This window comes from Propithecus coquereli, unplaced genomic scaffold (assembly GCF_000956105.1).
Source record: "Propithecus coquereli isolate 6110/MARCELLA unplaced genomic scaffold, Pcoq_1.0 Scaffold77, whole genome shotgun sequence".
Lineage (NCBI taxonomy): Eukaryota > Metazoa > Chordata > Mammalia > Primates > Indriidae > Propithecus > Propithecus coquereli.
In genome coordinates, this window is record NW_012153840.1 from 5,107,417 (window position 1) to 5,128,699 (window position 21,283).

At 45.0% G+C, this 21,283-nt stretch overlaps 1 protein-coding gene across 1 annotated transcript in view; it reads left to right on the plus strand.

The window, feature by feature from the left end:
* Window positions 1-1,039: 1,039 nt before the first annotated feature.
* Window positions 1,040-21,283, plus strand: part of MTOR (mechanistic target of rapamycin (serine/threonine kinase)) — a 140,021-nt gene continuing 119,777 nt past the window's right edge. Inside the window, exons 1-13 of the mRNA XM_012662496.1 lie at window positions 1,040-1,151; window positions 3,095-3,270; window positions 4,234-4,342; window positions 5,042-5,274; window positions 5,970-6,170; window positions 6,905-7,039; window positions 11,194-11,469; window positions 11,554-11,662; window positions 15,672-15,858; window positions 16,821-16,949; window positions 17,996-18,240; window positions 19,319-19,534; window positions 19,883-20,088. Of these exons, the coding sequence (XP_012517950.1) occupies window positions 3,109-3,270; window positions 4,234-4,342; window positions 5,042-5,274; window positions 5,970-6,170; window positions 6,905-7,039; window positions 11,194-11,469; window positions 11,554-11,662; window positions 15,672-15,858; window positions 16,821-16,949; window positions 17,996-18,240; window positions 19,319-19,534; window positions 19,883-20,088 (2,208 nt within the window). The 5' untranslated portion in view covers window positions 1,040-1,151; window positions 3,095-3,108. The remainder of the gene's footprint in view (window positions 1,152-3,094; window positions 3,271-4,233; window positions 4,343-5,041; window positions 5,275-5,969; window positions 6,171-6,904; window positions 7,040-11,193; window positions 11,470-11,553; window positions 11,663-15,671; window positions 15,859-16,820; window positions 16,950-17,995; window positions 18,241-19,318; window positions 19,535-19,882; window positions 20,089-21,283) is intronic.

The following is a 21,283-nucleotide window of genomic DNA, read 5'->3' on the forward strand; positions in this document are numbered from 1 at the left end:
GTGGCCGTGGGTAGAGTGCAGTGGCATCATCATAGCTCACTGCAACCTCAAACTCCTGGGCTCAAACGATCCTCTTGCCTCAGCCTCCCCAGTAGCTGGGACTACTGATGGCCCACAAAACTCGGCTAATTTTTCTGTTTTTAGTAGAAATGGATCTCTTGCTCAGGCTGGTCTCAAACGCCTGAGCTCAAGCGATCCTTCCACCTCGGCCTCCCAGAGTGCTAGGATTACAGGCGTGAGCCACCGCGCCCGGCCACATTATTATTAATGACTACATAAATTTTCCTTAATATGAATGCATTATATTTTTGAGACTCCTATTGTGAGATATTTAAGAATTTTTAACGTTTATAAACAGCACTGTTATAAAAAATAGAGATGTAGTCAAATTCCACTTTTGCTATTGATTTTTTGAGAAGGGATATTTACAAAATGATGTTGCTTTGAAATTTTTTATTTATGAGTACCTCTTTCAGTGAAAACTTGGCTATGGTTTCTCGGGAATTATCTTGTGAGCTAGATAATTTTGGGAAAGTGAGAAAATCTAACTGAAACCATTTTCAAATGCCTATGTAACAAAAGAGAAATCAGGGATCCATACGTAGCGCTAGTCTGAACATTGTATACGTCTTTTGTAGCAGTAATTATAGGGCGCCAGCATCGCTCACACCCTCCTCTCAGAATTACACCGGGCGGGGTCTCAAAGCCCTGCCCACCGCTATTGATCCGGTCCTGAGGTACCCAGACAGAGGACTCCGCACCGCCACAGCCCGGATGCAGAGAGGAATCATAGTAGCGATGCACCGGATGTATGAGTGGAAGTGACTGAGGTCAACTCACGACCGATTGGTTCTCCCGAATGGACCTAAGCCTACTTTCGCCTGCCACTGGCCCCGTGGTTTGTCTATTTGAACAGTCCCCGCCCCCTAGAGAAGCCGGGTCCTGAAGCTTCACTTCTCCTTCATTACTATTGGTCTGTGTCCAGGTCCATCTTCTTCTTACGCCTTTCGATTGGTTGTCTGGGGTGGAAGACCGCCTTCCCTCCCGCCCGGCTTAGAGGACAGCGGAGAAGGCGGGTGGTGGGGCTGGGGTCCTGAAGCGGCGGTACCGGCGCTGGCGGCGGTAGCTGAGGCCTTGGCCGAAGCCGCGCGGTGAGTCCGGGGCCTGGCACGACCCCTCCAAGGCGGCAGAGTGTCCAGACCCACGGCCAGCCTGTCCGTGGGGGGGCCCGGGGACGCCGCCCGTCTGGGACGTGAGGTCCCCGCAGTACCGGCCCCACGACCTGGGTACCGCCTGAGCCCTTGACCCTCACCCCGCGAGGCAACGCCCACCTCACCGGGATCCCCAGGAGACCCCTGGACCCTTCAGCCTGCTGTACGTCCCAGGCGCCAGAAGGCCGGCCCTTCAGCTCCAGTACTGCCCTGGCGCCTTTGGGTCTCCTTGCGCGGCACAGTCATCTCTTCTGAGCCACATACAAACTGTGGATCCCTGCTTCAGGGAGCACCTACGTCAGTGTCAGCTCCTTGCATTCCACCCTGGAGACCTCTCAAGGACTCAGTCCCCGGAACTGAGTTCGGTTCCATCCTTGGGGTTCGTCCTCTTTGCCTGACCCGCCCAATCCCTTGTTTCAGCCATCCAACTTTAACGTCCTTAAGTCTTTACCAAGACCCTTAGGATATTTGGCTTCAAGCAGTTTCCTTGAATTCAGCCTGAAGCAGATGGCCTGTGGGTCTTAGACCATAGAAAGATACACTGGTTCTTACCTGAGAATGGAAATTCCTTGTCAGCCTCCTTCCCCCTGTACATGCACACAAACTGTAGTAGTTTTCTTACTAGGGATCCTTAGGTTTCTTCTCCCCTGAAGGATGACATTTCCTTCTGCATTCTTTTTCTTGACACTGGAGTATTTGAAAGCTTCTCAAAACCAGTTATTCCCTGATTTTTCCTCTGCGTCTTACAAATTCGTTCAAGAATAAGAATTTTGTGAAATCGGGTTTCTAGTATAATCTGGACATACTTAGGATAAGTATATGTTACTCCCATGGCAGGGTGGGCTGAGCCCTATTATGGCCACTTTATTGTGGTTGCCTGATTATTTGTATTTACATCCAAGATTGTAAGCTTGTTGAGAGAAGGAACAGTATATAACTGAGTAATGAGTGAATGATTTCAGGAACTAATTGATCTCTTTTAGCTCACATTTGAAATACTGGTACTATTCTAAAGAACTGCATTGTCCAATACGATAACCATCAGCCACATGTGGGTACAGAGCACTTGAAATGTGACTAGTCCAAATTGGAATTGCTGAGTGTAAAATGCACACTACATTTTGGAGACTCAGTACAAAAAAGAATGGAAAATATATCAACATTTTTTATATTAATAACATGCTGAAATGATTTTTTGGATATATTGGGTTAAATAAAATACATTAATTTCACCTTTATCTTTTTACCTTTTTAATATGGCTACTAACAAATTTAAAAATATGTTTGTGGGTTATACTTCTGTTGGACAGTGGTGCTATAGAATAATAATCAGTCTCCCTCTTAGATTGAACTCCTTGAGGAAAGGGGCAGTATTCGTCATTTTTAGTTCTTTCCCTGCTTCCTGACCTTTGTTACCTGACATTGTGCCATGTACATAGTAGTAATAATAAAAATAGCTAACAATTATTAAAAACCTACTTTGTGCTCAACACTGTTTTAAACACTTTTTAACGTATAGTAACTTGTTTAATCCTCACATCAACCGATGAGTTGGCTACTATTATCTTCCTATGGTAGTTAAAGAAACAGAAATTTTAAGTGTCTTCTTCAAGGTATGTATCTTTGGAATGGGATTCAAACCCAGGTAGCCTAGCTCCATGGCCCACAATTTGACCCTCTTGTTACACTTCCTCTTTTAAACATCAGTCATTGCTGAATGAATCTAGACTTTCTAAATATTTTTTAATGAGATCTCCCAGTGTTTTTAGAATCTCCTACCTGACATGGGCTGGGTGGAGATCTGTGTTGAGGAACTGGAGCCATAAATAAATTTATCACCATAGCTTGTCATCCAGAATATTAAAGAAATCTTCTCTCTGAAGAACCTCAGGGCAAGATGCTTGGAACTGGGCCTGCCGCCGCCACCACAGCTACCACCACGTCTAGCAATGTGAGTGTTCTGCAGCAGTTCGCCAGTGGCCTGAAGAGCCGGAATGAGGAGACCAGGGCCAAAGCTGCCAAGGAGCTCCAGCACTATGTCACCATGGAGCTTCGAGAGGTTGGGCTTCTATGATTTGGGGCCAGTCATTATGGGATGTTTGGGCTAAATGTGCCATCACTGGTTTAGATTCCTTTTGACAGCTAAGTGAGGATTTGGAAAATAAAGAGATTCTGTTTTAGAAAGGCACCCAGCTTCACACACGCATAAAATGTGCAGGTTCCTTTGCAGTGGTTACACATTTCTGTGGCGTTTCTCATGTTTGTGTTTACATTTTAGGAGCCAACGCAGATTCGGCTGTTTCTTTTATTTTTTTCTTTTTTCCCTACCACATACAAGACCCTCAGTTCTTTCTGTCTGATAACAGTGATGGGGATCTCCAAACAGGATTTGGAGAGTTGAGAGCTTGTTTGGGGCTTTCTAAATAGAGCCCAGACTTGAATTCAGAGACAGTATGTTGTTCATCCTGGTACCCCTGGTACCAGGAAGAACCTAGGATAGTACGTTGTCTGCCCTAGAGTGATACTGAATAAATATTTGTGAAATAAACAAATGAATTGCAAGTTCAGTTGCTCTGTAGTTTAAGGCCAGGTGTGGTGGCTCACACCTGTAATCCAAGGACTTTGGGAGGCCAAGGAGGGAGGATTGCTTGAGGCCAGGAGTTCGAGACTACCTTGAGCAAGAGTGAAATTCCTTCTCTACAAAAAAGTAGAAAAATTAGCCAAGCACACACTTGTAGTCCCGGCTACTTGGGAGGCTGAGGCAGGAGGATCACTGGAGCGCAGGAATTTGAGGTCGAAATGAGCTATGATGATGCTGCCACTGAACTCTAGCCGGGGTGTTAGAGCAAGACCCTGTCTCAAAAAAACAAAAACAAAAACTGTGGAAATGGACAGTAACTTGTCTTCTTTGGTTTGAAGTGTATCTGCTACCTCTCAGGACCTTATCTTTAGATGCAGCCTGCTGCCATCACCACAGTCAGGGATTCAGTAGAAATTGTTCTGATTACATCTTCCCTTACAGATGAGCCAAGAGGAATCTACCCGCTTCTATGATCAACTGAACCATCACATTTTTGAACTGGTTTCCAGCTCAGATGCTAATGAGAGGAAAGGTGGCATCTTAGCCATAGGTAAGGACAGAGTCTCTGGTAACAATAACTGCTAGGAATAAAGGACCACCCGCCTTCGTGTCCATTGCACCCTGGATCTCCTACTTACTTAGTTCACATTTGTTTAATGAATTTTAAGGAGCCTGTGGCTTTCAGTGCTCTTATACAGGTGTTAAGTCTGGCAGCAATCCTGGGACGTAGACAAAACGTATTTTTAGATTGTGGAAGCTAAGTCTCAGAACCATGTAGTGACTTTTCTAGTGCCAGACAGTTTGCCAGACCTGAGACTAGAAGTCAGCTGTCTTTCCACTACCTCATGTTGCCTTTTGCAGACTGGTTTCTCACTAGAGCAGGGTTTGGCATAGTGGGGCTCACGAATGGAAAAGTGGAATCAGGGTGTAGTTAATAAAAGGCAGGTCATTTTCAATTTCCAAGGACTAGTTATCAATCCTGTGAATTACTCAGTTCCAGTTTGTTTTCTCTTTTTTGGGGAGGGGGAAACAAATTTTATATACTAATATGAGATCATTTTGCTTTATGTAAGCAGTTCTGGCACAGATATCAAATCTCTGAGTTAAAATGAAAACTGTCTGTGTCCGTGCCATCTAGAAATATACTCATAGTAGAATGAAGGGATCACTCACCAGCTTTCGTTTCAGGGCCATATACTTCCCTGGCCGGCAGGCATGTCATCATTTTTTGCCTTCCTCTCTTTTCCAGCCAGCCTCATAGGAGTGGAAGGTGGGAATGCCACCCGAATTGGCAGATTTGCTAACTATCTTCGGAACCTACTCCCCTCCAATGATCCAGTTGTCATGGAAATGGCATCCAAGGCCATTGGCCGCCTTGCCATGGCCGGGGACACTTTCACTGCTGAGTATGTGGAGTTTGAGGTGAAGCGAGCCCTGGAATGGCTGGGTGCTGACCGCAACGAGGGCCGGAGACATGCAGCTGTGAGTGCCTACAGGGAGGAGCACAGCCAGGCCTGAGAGCAATGGCACCATGTCAGAGTCTCTTCCTTCCTTCCAAGGCTCATCCCTGAAAAAGTCTGGTTCGATGGGCTAAGATTCCAGGCTGTGAGATGGAGAGAGTCTGTCCTTAAGAGAGGGAATCCAGGCATAGGTGTGTGGGGATCAGAAGCATCGGCTGAGTGCCTTCCAGTGAGCTCCCCCTTCAGGAGAGGCAGTACCACGAGGAGGGAGCGTGGTGCCAGGAGAGGGACACATACTTGACCCTTTGCTACTTCCTAGCAGTATAACCTGGGGCAACCTCTGACCTTCAGTTTCTTCATCTGTCAAATGAAAGTAATAACAAGATTAAACAGGATTATTCATTCAATAATTACTTACTGCATATATACTGTATTCTAGGCTGTTAGTGTGGTAGTGTAGAAAGCATAAAATACGTCTGTCCTTCCAGAGCTTATGTTCAAACATTACAAACATTCCATGTTTAGAAACAACCTAAGTAATGAATATTGAGATGTTTGATCAATTTTACTTCCTTTGTCCCCAGAATTTCCTAGCTAGAAGAGTGAGCAAGTGTTCTCTTTTCCTAGTGTGTATAGGCTCTAGGATGAGACGAGACGGTACTGAGAAAACAAAACTCTGACACAGGTGAGAGTTTTCAGTTTGCCTTTTTCTCCCAGGTCCTGGTTCTCCGTGAGCTGGCCATCAGCGTCCCCACGTTCTTCTTCCAGCAAGTGCAACCCTTCTTTGACAACATTTTCGTGGCTGTGTGGGACCCCAAACAGGCCATCCGAGAGGGAGCTGTAGCTGCCCTTCGCGCCTGTCTGATTCTCACCACCCAGCGTGAGCCGAAGGAGATGCAGAAGCCCCAGTGGTACAGGGTGAGGGGATGGCTCCCTTCCAGCCACCGGCAAGGCACATATACATAGAGAACCACCTGGCCTAAAGGGCAGCAACAGGCCCCTTGCCATGGAGCAAGTATCACATTTGTTTGATCCAGACAATTTTTTAGGTTACTTTATTGCTTTTCCTTAAACAAAGATCCATTGATAGCCACACCATCATTTTACACATCACTAAGGATGAAAATATGCCAATTAAACTGGGACTCAGTGCCTTCTTATCAACAATTATAAAACATCTCTTTTCAGAAATGTTAAAATAAGGAAAAATAGGTGTCTCAGAATCAGTGAACTATGGTTGATACTAATTTAGGAAGTGCTAGTTCTCTATGCTCTGGTATCATGAGTCCTGTGCTGATTGCTACTGCCGGGGGAGCTTACTAATGAGTCTTATAAAAAGAGCCCTGAATATGGGGTTGGGAGACCTGGGTTCAAGTCTTGTCTTTTCTGTGTGACCTTGGACAGTCACTTAATTTCCTTCGGCCTGCGTTTTTAGCTATTAAATAGGGATGATAATGGTATCTGCCTTAAGGGCTTGTTATGAGAATCGAAGCTAAATTAAATAAGAGCTTGACAAGATAGTATCATTGATCGTACTGGCACAAGGCACTGAGCAGACATGATAACCCCTAGGACCCCATCATAGGTGGGACAGGCCTGTGCTCTTTCTGGCTTTGATCACTGGGTAATTAAGGCATTCTGTCTCTACGTAGCACACGTTTGAAGAAGCAGAGAAAGGGTTTGATGAGACCTTGGCTAAAGAGAAGGGCATGAATCGGGATGATCGGATCCATGGAGCCTTGCTGATCCTCAACGAGCTGGTCCGAATCAGCAGCATGGAGGGAGAGGTGAGAAGCTGCGGCAGAGGGGAGTCCAGACTTCTCATGTGTAGTCTGTGAGCAAGGCAAGGTGGGATCCATGTCCTTGTGGAGCTGACGTTTTATGGGGGGAAACAGACAATAAACAAGTAAACAAGATAATTTCAGATAGTGACAAGTCCTATGAAAAATGTAAAATAAGCAGTAGGATAGAAGATTCCAAGGGGAGGGGGTGAATGGAGGGTCAGAGAAGACCCTCCCTGAGGGTGGTGCCATATGAGGGAGACCCGAGTGACATGAGCAGTGGCCTTGCAGCAGGCCACGGGGCTATGTTCCAGGTTGAGGCTTTGAGGCGGGAGAGAGTGTGACAAACTGATGAAGCAGAGAGAAGGGAGGTGTGGCTAGTGCACCATGAGCAAGGGAGGGAAGGAAGGGCCAAATTAATAGGCCCATGGTTCACGGTAAACACTGGCTTTTATGCTAATTGCAGGGGCAGACACTGGAGATGTGCACACGGGGGAATGGTGTGATGTCATGTGTTTCTAACAGTCACTGGCTGCTTGTAGGGAAAAGCACGTGGAGAGGCAGGAATGAAAGCAGAGAGACCAGTTAGGAGAAGGTGTGTTCATTTGAGAACTGGGTTTAAAAGTGTGAGGGCAAGATTGTATTAGGCAAATAGCTTCAGGAGAAAATGGGGAGGGAGCTGAGATAGGCTGAGAGAACCATCAGACCATAAAACACATCTGACCTTGAGGAATAAGAGAGGGAAAAAAATTGGACAGAAACCTTCTAGTCTTCCTTGCAAGGCGATTGTGGTGTGCTCAAGCCAGTTGGTTGTCAGAGGAAGCCTGTATCTCGTGGGAGCAGGCCTGCCTTAGCATCCCTGCCGTGTTCTGTCATTGGCTGGAAGTAGCCCAAGGAAAGTGTGGCCCTGACACAAACTTGGTGGTGGATTTCAGAGCAGCAGCTGGGGCCCTTGATCATTTACATCTATTGTAGTTGGAAGGTGTATTCTTGCAGCTGCCACAGGAAGCTATTACAGTAGTCTGGGTGAGCTACAGTGGTGGCTTCCACTGCGAGTGGCAGCACAGACACTGAAGAGTAGTTGGATTCAGGATGCATTTGGGAGGTAGAGTGCCATCTGTGAGACTTCCTGTGGGGAGCTAGTCGGTGCGGAATTTCACCCCAGGGCTGCCGGCTATAACAGACCGTGTGCTTGTTTGGTGATGGCCGTGCCCTGCACATAGGGGCAGCACATGCAGCCGTGTGCAGAAGCAGAGGAGTCTGGCGTCAAATCGCCACTCCTCCTCAGAGGAGTCCTACAGTCCACAGTCATCCATACTGTGTGACTCGGACAAATTACTTTATCCCTTCAGCCTCATTTTCCTCACTTTCAACAGGGGCTCTGACCCGCCTCAATGGGTTCTTGTGAGGTTTCTAAATAAAGCTGGCCCTCTGCATCCATGGGTTCCACATCTGTGTTTTCAAGCAACCACCAATCAAAAATATTCAGGAAGTAATTAATAAAAATAGCAACACAACAATTAAAAATAATGTAAATTTTAAAACAATATAGTGTAACGACTAATTATCGATACATAGCATTTACGTTGTACTAGGTATTATAAGTAATATAGACATTTAAAGTGTATAGAAGGACATACATAGATTATGTACAAATACTATGTCATTTTATATAAGGAACTTGAGCATCTGCAGATTTTGGTTTCTACAGTAGGTCCTGGAACCAACCCCCATGGATACTAAGGGAGAACTGTGTATGAAGTGCCCAGCATAGCGCTGATAACATAGCAGACATCCTGTAAAAGGAAACCCTCAGATTTCCCCTCCCAAGTTTAACATGGTACTTGCCACTGTAGCCCAGGCAGCTGTAGTTCTTTGTTTCCTCTCAGTAAGACAGGACAATATCACCTAACACATAAGGTGGTTATGAGATTTAAGTGAAATAGTTCTTGTGAAGGTGTTTTGTAAATTATAAGAAACTATCTGAATATAAGGTATTAAAGTTTCATAATTTGGTCACTCATTCAAATCGTATTAATCAGACACCTAGTATATGCCAGCTATGCCATGTCCTAAAAGCTAGAATAATGCAGCAGTGAACAAAACAGATTCCATTCTAATAGGGGAAGACCGACAATATGCAAATAAGTAAACATATATTGTATATCATATAGTTATAGGTGCTGTGGAGAAAAGTAGGCCAACAAAGGGGAATAGAGAATGTTAGCATGGGTTAAGGATTACATTTTAAAATATGGTGACATTTGGTCAGGTGTGGTGGCTGTAATCACAGCACTTTGGGAGGCCAAGGCAGGAGGATCACTTGAGCCCAGGAGTTCGAGACCAGCCTGAGCAACATAAAGAGACCCTGTCTCTACAAAAAATAAAAATTAGTTGGGGGCAGTGGCTCATGGCTGTAATCCCATCTACTCAGGAGGCTGAGGTGGGAGGATCACTTGAACTCAGGAGGTCCAGCCTGGATAACAAAGCAAGACCCTGTCTCTATAAAAAAATGAAATAAAAAATATGGTGACATTTGAGCACAGTCATGAAGGAGGTATGAATAAAGCTTTGCAAGTATCTGGGGAAGAGCATTCCAGGTAGCTGGCCTTTAGGCAGGAGCGTGCTGGTGTATTTGGGGAGCAGCAAGAAAGCCACTGTTGCTGAGCAAGGCAAGCAGGAAAGGGGGGGTTAGAGGAACACCTGGGACAGGGAGGGGGCATATCACACAGTGCCTTGGAGGCCACGGTATGGCCTTTGTGTGGGAAGTGGGAAGCTATAAGTGGGTTTTGAGCAGTAGAGTGACATTTGACTTGTTTCAAAAGGATCACTCTGGCCACAGTGTGGAGAATGGATTGTCAGAGGGCCAAGGGCCGAAGCCAGGAATCCAGTTAGGGGGGAACTGCATCAGTCTTAGCAGGGGATGTTTGCAGCTCAGACCACAGTGGGAGCTATGGTGGTACAAGAAGCAGCTGGATTCTGAATTTGGAATTTGCTCATAGCTTGGAGGTGGGTGGGGAGCAAGAAGAGTCAAGATGTTTGGCCTGAGCATCTGGAAGGATAGCGTTGCCATTTACCGCGATGGGAAGACTGAGATGGGAGGAGAAGGTTTGGGGCAGAAGGTTGGGAGTTTGGTTTTGAACCTGTTAAGTTCGAGATGCCTGTTGGATAGGTGAGTGGAGATGCTGAGTAGTTCTTGGGAAAGATCTGGGAGAGAGGTACGGATTTGGGCATTGTCAGCATATAGATAGTATTTCATTGTGGGACGTGGGGAGAACCACAAGGGAACTAGTGGAGTTGGGGAAGAGACAAAGTCTGAGAACCTGAGGGATGAAGAGGAACCAAAGGAAACCAAGAAGGAGCAGCCAGGAAGGGAGGAGGGGAGCCAGGAGAGTTTGGAGTCAAGAAGCCAAGTGAAGAAAGGGCTTCAAGGAGGAGGAAATATCAGTTGGATCAAATGCTATGGGTAAGTCAAATAAAATAAGGACTGAGAATTGACGATTAGATTTAGGAGCATAAGAGTCATTGTTGACTTGACAAGAACAGTGGACAAGATTTTCCAAAAAATGAAAATATCTGTGTCAAGAAAAGTTTGAAAATTTGGAAAACTTTTATATCCTTCTGAATTTGAACTGTTGGAAGATGAGTTATTAAGCAGCCCTTTGAAAAAGGAATAGACATGTGTTCTCAGCCAATTTATTCCATACCCTTTGTGGAATCCTAGCATTCTGAGAAAATTACATGCGTAACTATCTACCTAGGTTTCTGGGGAGAAGAAAGAGACCGGAATATCTTTAACAGGATGCTTGCGTGAGGCCGTCCCTCATCTTGGCAAGCCTTGTTGCCGTGATCTTAGGTATACAGTCAAAGCCGTTTGCAAGACGGCCCTCTCAAACCAAGTGAGGTGGGAGCTCTTGGCAGCCAGCCCCCTGCCTCTGCTTCATTGCTCCGTAGGTGGTGCTCGTCTACCTAAATTAGAGCAGAATCCCCCCTGCAAGGATCTGGGGAAGTCATAATCCCAAAGATGAAGAGTGGCCACCCTCCACTTTGGAAATAGTTGCATTTCAGGATTGGGCAAATGTCTGCCCTGAAGACTTCACAGTGCCCAGGCTGAATGCCACTCATAAGTAAAGATGATTTTTTCCCCCTCATGTATATAGCGTTTGAGAGAAGAAATGGAAGAAATCACACAGCAGCAGCTGGTACATGACAAGTACTGCAAAGATCTCATGGGCTTCGGAACGAAACCTCGTCACATCACCCCCTTCACCAGTTTCCAGGCCGTCCAGCCCCAGCAGTCAAATGCCTTGGTGGGGCTGCTGGGGTACAGCTCTCACCAAGGCCTCATGGGATTTGGGGCCTCCCTCAGCCCAGCAAAGTGCACCCTGGTGGAGAGCCGGTGTTGCAGAGACTTGATGGAGGAGAAATTTGATCAGGTAAATGGTGAGAGGTCCTTACCCTCTTCTCCTAAGCTCCACACCTCACTTTCCTCCGCCAACCCTTTATCCTTCCTCTCTCAGGTGTGCCAGTGGGTGCTGAAGTGCAGAAATAGCAAGAATTCGCTGATCCAAATGACAATCCTTAATTTGTTGCCCCGCTTGGCTGCATTCCGACCTTCTGCCTTCACAGGTGAGGATGTCCATGGAAGACATCATTACCCATCGAAGGGTAATTAAACAGGGAAGAAGTGATTCTGAAAAGTTATATCTGCTCATTTGAAGCAACACCCACGAAGGGGCTAGTCTCTGATTTCTTTGCCTCATGTCCAATTTTGGTGGTGTCTAGTTCATGTTTTCTGCTAATGTCTGAGGCAGCAGACACAGGAACAATCAGAATGTGTAGACAGAGAGGCACTTCTAGGGCCAAGCAAGTTCTCATGGATGGATGTCAACAAGTCCATGAATGGACTTAAAAGAGACCAAAAGAAGGGCAGTTTCAGTGTAGATACTGTGCAGCAGCCTCTCTTTGGAGCAGGGAGGGTTTGGTGACTACCCTGCTTTTCCTGAGGTCGTCACCGAGTCACTTGCAGGAAGGAAAAGACTGCATGCTTCAGAGGCAGGTTCCACAGGTGATAGACTGTGGGTTCCCGTATTCCTGCCCTGTCTTCAGTGGGCAGTATAGATTCCTGGCTCCTGAAGCTGGCCCAACTCATGTGCCAGCTTCTCCATGAAGCCTTCTTGGATTGCGCCAGCTGTAAATGTATTTTTCCTTTCTCCTGTAGCCTTCAGCGGTGGAAAGGCTTTGGCATTAGACCTGGGGTGAATCCCACCTCCATCCTTAACTATGAGGTTTTGGACAGGTTATTTGACCTACCTGGGTCTCTACTTCCTGACTTATAAAAATCAGAGTAACAATGCCTGCCTCCCAAGATGAACAGCATTAATGCCTAAGCACCCACTGTAGTGCCTGGCACAGAGTTAGCCCCAATAAATGGAAACCATTATTATATTATTACTATTTCCTCGAGTTACTTCAGATCCATTTTGGAAATAAGATAGAGCTAAAAGTTATACTCCAGTTGTCTGTTCATACTTAATATCCTTGTCTTAACCTCCCTGCTTGCTGAGTGTGGAGACCCAATCTCTAACATCTCTTTGCACTCTGCTGTGGTGCACATTGCCTGTGCTTAGTAGTGTTCAGGACTGGATGAGAGCCGGGAGTGTAGGAAAAGGACAGCCTTGACCCTCAGCAGACCCCATTCCCTAGCACACAGATTCATTTCACACTACCCGCGGGAGAAATCTAGCCGGTGAGGTGTTAAACATGCTGTGCGTAAGAAGCAGAACATATTGGATAAGGTGGAGATGATTAGCCACATGAAATCACTGAACCAGAGAGAAATGATAGAGTAAAAATAAAAATAAAAATCACCCATATTTTATCAGTTTCCATTCTTCCTACCCGACACCCAGCAGCTTTTTTCTTTTTTAATGATCAGACATGCCCCTATTCAGTAGAGCTTTAAATTATCTCGGGTCGAAAATCTATGGTTCAAAAGAAACTAACAACGAAGCAAAATTTGATCAAAGTCTTGTTTGTAGAAGCTGTTATCCTTGTAAGTTCATAAAGGCTCAGAGGGCCCTTACATTTATTCTTTTGAAGTGAGTTTTTGTTGTTTTTTCTTCTTTTTAAGCTAGTTAATGTTTTATTAAATATACCAAATATAATAAAATATGTCAGTGACATTTAACCTGGGCAGTCCCCATAAGAATATGCCTCATTGTGTAAGTACCACTTGTTTAAATCTTGCAGTTTGGAAGTCATTGCTTGAACTTCCCAATGGTGTATGCTTTTCGAAGTATCAAAAATACTCACCCTAAGACTGGGTTGAATTCTCTACAAAGTCAGATTTCTAATCTCTCAGGGTGCTAAACCTGGAAAAGGAAATTATACTCTTGACTTAAGTTCATTTCCTGCTGAAATGCTGTCCCCATATGTAAAGGGCTGGTTTTCCTGTTGATGCACTCTAATTTTAGGGTTGTATCACCCTGGTCTGTCTGTTTTCAAGCCCTAATGTGCCTCGTTGCCATTTGACCACAAGAGCTGTGGGAGAAGACATTTCTCATTAGAGTAAATGCAGTGATGTATAACTGCCGTCTTAGGAGTCTAGTGCACTGTCTAAATGTGGTTTTGGTAGCCCTCAACACCCCTAACTTTCCAAGGATGTGTGGCCTTGCCTTCTCTGCTGTTATATATGTGCTACGGGTGCCTGGACATGAGGCAAGCATCGATGGAAGAGGGGAAACAGACGAGAGTCAAGAATCAGGAAATTCCAGCCTTCAGAGGAGAAATAACACTTAGCTTAAATTGCCCAAGAATCATCTACCCATGCACACTGGCTTGTGTAAACTTAATGAAAATACACATATGGCTTTCCAAATTACAGACTAAATCTTGGTTCTATTAAATACAACAAAAATCTCTAGGTAATAGCAAAGTGATTTCCAAGCCTAAGCTGAATGGAATGGCCTATTTATTATAAACAATATTCAATATTCCAGCCATGCATTGCTTAACCATGGGTGTACATTCTGAGAAATGCATCATCGTCAGGCAATTTCGTTATTATGTGAACATCACAGAGCGCACTTACACAAACCCAGGTGGTAGAGCCTACTACGTACCTGGGCTCTGTGGTGTAGCCTATTGCTCCTGTGTTACAAACCTGTACAGCATGCTACTGTACTGAATACTGTAGGCCAGCAGTCCCCAACCTTTTTGCACCAGGGACCAGTTTCATGGAAGACAATTTTTCCATGGGCCAGGGAATGGGGGGGTGCTTTCAGGATGATTATAGCGCATTACATTTATCATGCACTTTATTATTATTACATGGTCACTTGCCACTCACTGATAGAGTTTTGATATGAGTCTACAAACGATTAATTATGGTCTCTGTACAGTCAAACCTCTCTGCTAATGATAATCTGTATTTGCAGCCACTCCCCAGTGCCAGCATCGCTGCCTCAGCTCCACCTCAGATTGTCAGGCATTAGATTCTCATAGGAACATGCAACTTAGGTCCCTCACATGTACAGTTTATGGTAGGGTTCTCACTCCTGTGAGGATCTAATGTTGCTGTTGATCTGACAGGAGGTGGAGCTCAGGCGGTGATGCGAGTGATGGGGAGCAGCTGTAAATACAGATGAAGCTTTGCCTGCTGCTCACCTCCTGCTGTGTGGCCCAGTTCCTAACAGGCCACAGACCAGTATCGGTCTGCAGCCCAGGGGTTGGGGACTGTAGCTGTAGGCAATTAAAACACATTGGTAGTATTCGTATGTCTAAATATATCTAAACACAGAAAAGGTACAGTAAAAATAGAGTATTATAATCTTATGGGACCACGATCGTATATGTGGTCCATCATTGATTGAAACATTGTGTGGTTCATGACTGTACTTTAAATTTTGTTACAATATATTAATAAAATAAAATAATTTAGATGATCCTCTTTGTTTTGATGCAAGATTTAACATATTTCTTAACAAAGAGCACGTAATCTTTCTCTCAAGATGGCCGGGCGCAGTGGCTCATGCCTGTAATCCTAGCACTCTGGGAGGCGGGAGGATTGCTCAAGGTCGGGAGTTCGAGACTAGCCTTAGCAAGAGCGAGACCCTGTCTCTACTAAAAATAGAAAGAAATTAGCTGGACAACTAAAATATATAGAAAAAATTAACCGGGCATGGTGGCGCATGCCTGTAGTCCCAGCTACTCGGGAGGCTAAGGCAGAAGGATTGCTTGAGCCCAGGAGTTTGAGGTTGCTGTGAGCTAGGCTGATGCCACGGCACTCTAGCCTGGGCAACAGAGCGAGACTCTGTCTCCAGAAAAAAAAAAAAAAATGTAACACTAATGGAGGCAATTATATACTATTGTTTTGGAGACCCTTTTAAGTTTTTTTTTTTTTTAATTAAAGGAAAAAAATCTCGTATTTTTAATGTTTCCAAAAGATGTATCTGAGGAGTGGTTATCTTATGAAGCATAAGATTTTAGTTCATATATCCTCTAAATTCCTCTTGACATCTTTCCAATGGGCTTTCTTAATTTATTCTCAAATTTAAGTGCTTTATAGGAACTCTGACCATTGATGTATTGACCAACCCTCACCTTGAGCCGCCTACTTTGTCTTTTCTGTGCTCAGATACCCAGTACCTCCAAGATACCATGAACCATGTCCTAAGTTGTGTCAAGAAGGAGAAGGAACGTACTGCAGCCTTCCAAGCCCTAGGACTGCTTTCCGTGGCTGTGAGGTCCGAGTTTAAGGTCTACTTGCCTCGTGTGCTGGACATCATCCGAGCAGCCCTACCCCCTAAGGACTTCGCCCATAAGTAAGCATCTCTGTTACAATTTCACCTTCCACTCCCGTTGGTTGGAAAGGAAGGATGCTCCATCCTGGTCCCATGGAGCTTAAGCCCATTCTGTACATCATTAAACTCCAGGTATAACACATGGTGTAATGAACACCCTTCCTCACTTGAATTCTAACCTTTTCCAAATGAAGTGACATACCTATAAATCTTTTAGGAGGTTAAAACCCTTAGAACATGGTAGATACCCGTGCTGTTTTCATTATTATTGTTGATTGAGAGTTCCCCAGTTTGGGTTTTCTCTGGCTTTCAAAGATCTTATTTTGATATAAGACTTAAAGAGAGGAATCCTTGCCTGGAACTAAATGGACCTAATGGTCATCTTTTTCCTTATTGCTAAAATTGAATAAGTTATTCCCCGTCTTTAGACCTCCCAATGAATAAAATAATGAGAAAAACCTTCAGCATCCTGCCAGATGAAGAGGCTAGGGGGTCATCATTAATTGGCTTTAGTCTTAGGGTTGTGTTCTTACACTTCCCTGTTCTATTAGCAAGGATTTCTCCGGTGAATTAGTAAGCCCCACTCATTCTAGAGCCCAGTGGCCTCATCATAGGCAGAAGAATTTCCTTGCACATGATGGGTGTGCCTTGCCCTCTGGTCCCCGATGAACACATCGTTCGGTTTGCGTCCTAAATAAGTGCGTTGGTTAGCACCGCACTGACTCATGTGGTGCCTCTGTGAATTCAGAAGGGCCCCTTTCCTTAAGACACTTTACTGCCATCTGCTGGATTGTCATTAGAAACACAAATCTACAGTGACCATGATGCAGTGGGACCCCAAGAGTTGTGCAGTAGACAACCTGCATATCCACAGGTGGTGACCTTGCCTGAGTAACCTGCCTTCCTTGCCCCACGGTGATTTTGAGGTGGGACAGCACAGAATGTCATTGCGTCCAAACCAGCCACTCCTTGTTTCTCTGCAGAAGGCAGAAGGCAATGCAGGTAGATGCCACCGTGTTCACTTGCATCAGCATGCTGGCTCGAGCGATGGGCCCAGGCATCCAGCAGGATATCAAGGAGCTGCTGGAGCCCATGCTGGCGGTGGGGCTGAGGTGAGTGCCGGAAAACCTAAGCCTTCCCTGTCTCAGTTAGTGGGAGGCTTGGTCCGCAGTGTTGGGACCACGTTAAAAGAGTGAGGCATGGTTGTTAGCACATTAAATTGGGTAGGCCAGATAGCTCAGAGTAACACATAGGCTAGTGTTGAATCCTAGTTTCATTACTAGCTAGCTATGTGCTCTTGACTAAGTTATTTAACTTCTCTGGGCCTCCATTTTCTCATCTGAAAAGTGGGTACAATAGCAATTCCTATTGTCTAGGGTGGTTGTGGGGATTAAATGAAAGAGTTCATGGAATAGTTACTCTTCGCACAGTGCCTAGCATGTGGAAAGCACTCAATAAATGTTTACAGCTATTGTTTATATTATTATTGAGCTAATTGTTTAAGCTCCCTAAACTTTAGTTCTCCTCATCTATAAAACAAAGGTGATGGCCACACGCAGTGGCTCATACTTGTAATCCTAGCACTCTGGGAGGCCGAGGCAGGAGGATCGCTTGAGGTCAGGAGTTCGAGACCAGCCTGAGCAAGAGTGAGACCCCATCTCTACTAAAAATAGAAAAAATTAGCCGGGCATGGTGGCACATATCTGTAGTCCCAGCTACTCAGGAGGCTAAGGCAGGAGGATCACTTGAGCCCAGGAGTTTGAGGTTACAGTGAGCTACGATGATGCCACTGCACTCTAGCCAGGGTGACAGAGCGAGACCCTGTGTCAAAAATAAATGTGTATGTGTGTGTGTAGGTATATATATGATGCTCTTGATCTGCGTCCCAGATTGTTGAGACTTGGTCTTCTGTAGTGGCTGAATTATAGTGAGCAAGTTCTCCTGTGGCAAGACCAGAAACTCATAGGTTGTTCTGGAATCTGAGACCAGGCCAAGAGTGTTCAGCACATTTATTCTTTTTTATAGTATTCTTTCCACTTTAAAGATCAAGCAGTGATGGGGCCTGATCCCCTTGCTAGCGAGAAAGGTGGTTTCTTCCCAAGGACACACTGAATGTCATGTGCCCATCCCCATGTGTGACTGGTTTCCTTCCCCTCAGCCCTGCTCTCACTGCTGTGCTCTACGACCTGAGCCGCCAGATTCCACAGCTAAAGAAGGACATCCAAGATGGGCTACTGAAAATGCTATCCCTGGTCCTTATGCACAAACCGCTCCGGCACCCAGGCATGCCCAAGGGCCTGGCCCATCAGCTGGCCTCCCCTGGCCTCACAACCCTCCCTGAGGCCAGTGATGTGGGCAGCATCACTCTTGCCCTCCGAACCCTTGGCAGCTTTGAATTTGAAGGTAAGAAATGACAGTGGCTCTTGCCGACATAGTGAATGATGCTAGGAACCTTGAGAATGGAATGAAGGTGCTAGAATTCCTGGATCTTACTGGGGTCCTGGAAACAGGGTAGCAGATTCTGTAGCACTTCATCCTTCCTAGACTATTTCCATATATTGTTAACTCCTACTATTTGTTTCTTTTTTCCATACTGAACTTTGGAGCAGAGAGTGTTCAGGAAAAATATGCATTGATGCACAGAAATAATGTTTCAGAGATGGAAAAATCAGAGATTCATCCCCCTCATCTTCTCACCTTCTCAGTTCCCTATAGCTGAGATGGTATTTAATGTTTTAAAATATATAAGCAGGGAATTTTGGATAGTTGCATTCCTATGGCAGTGTGATTTCTAAGAGTGCTGTACCACATAGTTCAGTTTGGAATTCTAAGCTACAGATAAACTCAAATTATTACCCTAGGGTGATATATTTCAGGAGAAACAATGAATACTTTGGAAATTTAGTATCAGTCAAGGTACAGGGTAGTATCAGTCAAGACTACAGGGAAACAAGCAAGTACAAAAAGCCTAAACGTGTGGAGACATAGCCATCTGTGGTTTCCCTATTAAAACTCCTTCACATATTTAATACATTAGCACCCACAATAATTTGTTCCTAATGAATAGAAAGCACCTATGTTTAAGCCCAGCCTATATCAAACTCTGTTTAGTATTTAAATCTGGGTGCTAAAATAGACAAGGTAAATTTGATTAACAGTTGTTTTGTCCTCTGGGAATGTAAGGTGTTGGATTAGAACGAAACAAAATAATCTTTGAAGGGAATATAGAAAAGGTTAAAATGGGGAAGGGTACCTTTTATCTGTCTCCCTGCTCCTTCACCACCCTGTTTTGCCTTTCTGCTGATGGGAAACCCATTTCTTACCCTTTAAGAGAAGAGTTCTGGATCAATATCTTGTTGATCAATATCTGGTTGAAAATGGAATTCGTAGCCACAAATTGGAAAGTGCAGCTGTCAAGTTGCAGACCTACATATCCAAAGCAGCAGTGTTTATTCTGTTTCCTTTCTACCTTTGTATCCAGGCCACTCTCTGACCCAGTTTGTCCGCCACTGTGCGGATCATTTCCTGAACAGTGAGCACAAGGAGATCCGCATGGAAGCTGCGCGCACCTGCTCCCGCCTGCTCACACCCTCCATCCACCTCATCAGCGGCCACGCTCACGTGGTTAGCCAGACTGCAGTGCAAGTGGTGGCAGATGTGCTCAGCAAACTGCTCGTGGTTGGGATAACAGACCCTGGTAAAGCTTACCAGAAAGCAGTCTAGGGGAGTTTAGGATCTTGAGACAGGTGGAAGTAGTCAATTTCTTTCCACGGCCTCTCTAGAGATCTTCAGTCTCAACAAACTGGTGTTCATCTATTTCTCTGCCAGGGCATTAGACTTGGCTACTCCAGCCCATTAGTATAAGATAATCTGTCTTTAATTCTTTTACCATTACTCCTATGAGTAGAAGAAAGAAAGAAGTTTAGATGAGAGAAAGGTATCTGGAATCTTCCTAATATGCCAATGGCAGTGGAGGTGGAAACTGGGAAAGGACTGGAGGGATGGGATCATGAAAAGGTATTCAAAGGCTCAATTGCTCTTGCAGACCCCGACATTCGCTACTGTGTCTTGGCATCCCTGGATGAGCGCTTTGATGCACACCTGGCCCAGGCAGAGAACTTGCAGGCCCTGTTTGTGGCCCTGAATGACCAAGTGTTTGAGATCCGGGAGCTGGCCATCTGCACTGTAGGGCGACTCAGTAGCATGAACCCAGCCTTTGTCATGCCTTTCCTGCGCAAGATGCTTATTCAGGTAATGATAAGCAAACCTACAGGCAGTGGGGAAAGGATGCTTACTGTGAGAGCTGCTTGGGGAAGGAGAGTTGAGGACAAGGAAGGGGGAGAAAGATTGAGATGACCTAATAAAATCCAAATGTGGTTCCAAGGGTCCACATATTTCCCCAGCTTTGTGATTGCAGTTCTGTGCTCATCACCTCTTGAGCCTTTTGTCAGCATGACTCCAGGCTGCTTCGTAGTCCCATGCTAACCACTCATGCAGCTCTTCTTCCTGGCGCATCACCAGTGATTCCATTTCTTGGCCTTTTGCTCACTTGCTTGCTTGATCTGCTGCAGATGGTTTCCATCTTCACTCTCCTTTTCCTGCTGATGCCACGTCAAGCACAAAGGCCATTGTTCTTCACAAAAATAACAAGTGTGAGAATAGTTCCAACATTTTATTTTCATGGTCATAGCCTCTGGTCTGTGGTCCCTGGCTTTTGTTCTTAAATAATGAGAGGTGCCAAGCTAAGCTACTTGGAGTAGAGCCTAAGGTAGATTAAGGTTGGCATTGCTACAGATCTGGTAGGATTTTCAGTTCTTGCTGAAATGTGGCTCCTTGATTTTTGTCTTCACCTACCCGAGTGAGTTCTCTGGCCTCCTCGAGAGCGATGCATGGTCTAGTCCTTCCTGCCTCCGGTCATTTGCACCCACCTCTTCTGGGTCTCGCCCAGTTGTTTCCTGTCTGACTCCCACCTTCTGCTTCCTGACACTCCCCCATGGTTTCTTTTGAAATAAACACTTTTCATAACATATAAAGAACTTAAACATAGAAAATCATTAATATGTGTAACTTACTCTAGAGAAATATTTATTCACAATTTGTCATAATTAAAGTAGCTGTAAATTATATCATCAATCAAATTAGAAAATTGTACTTACGTTGGCACTTCTGTTTTTAGCCTAATGATTTATTTAGCTGTTGGCTCATATTAGGAGTGCCTATCATTTTAAGTCTTTTTAAAATACCTAGGGTTTGAGAAGGAAAAGAAATCATTGTTGAGCCTGCCAGCTCAAATTGTGTTAAATAAGTTTGGCATAGAAATACCTCCTAATGAAAAAGCCAAGTGCGGTGGCATGCGCCTTAATCCCAGCCACTCAGGAGGCTGAGGTAGAAGGATCTCTGGAGCTCAGGAGTTTGAGATCAGCCTGGGCAACATAAAAAAAAAAAA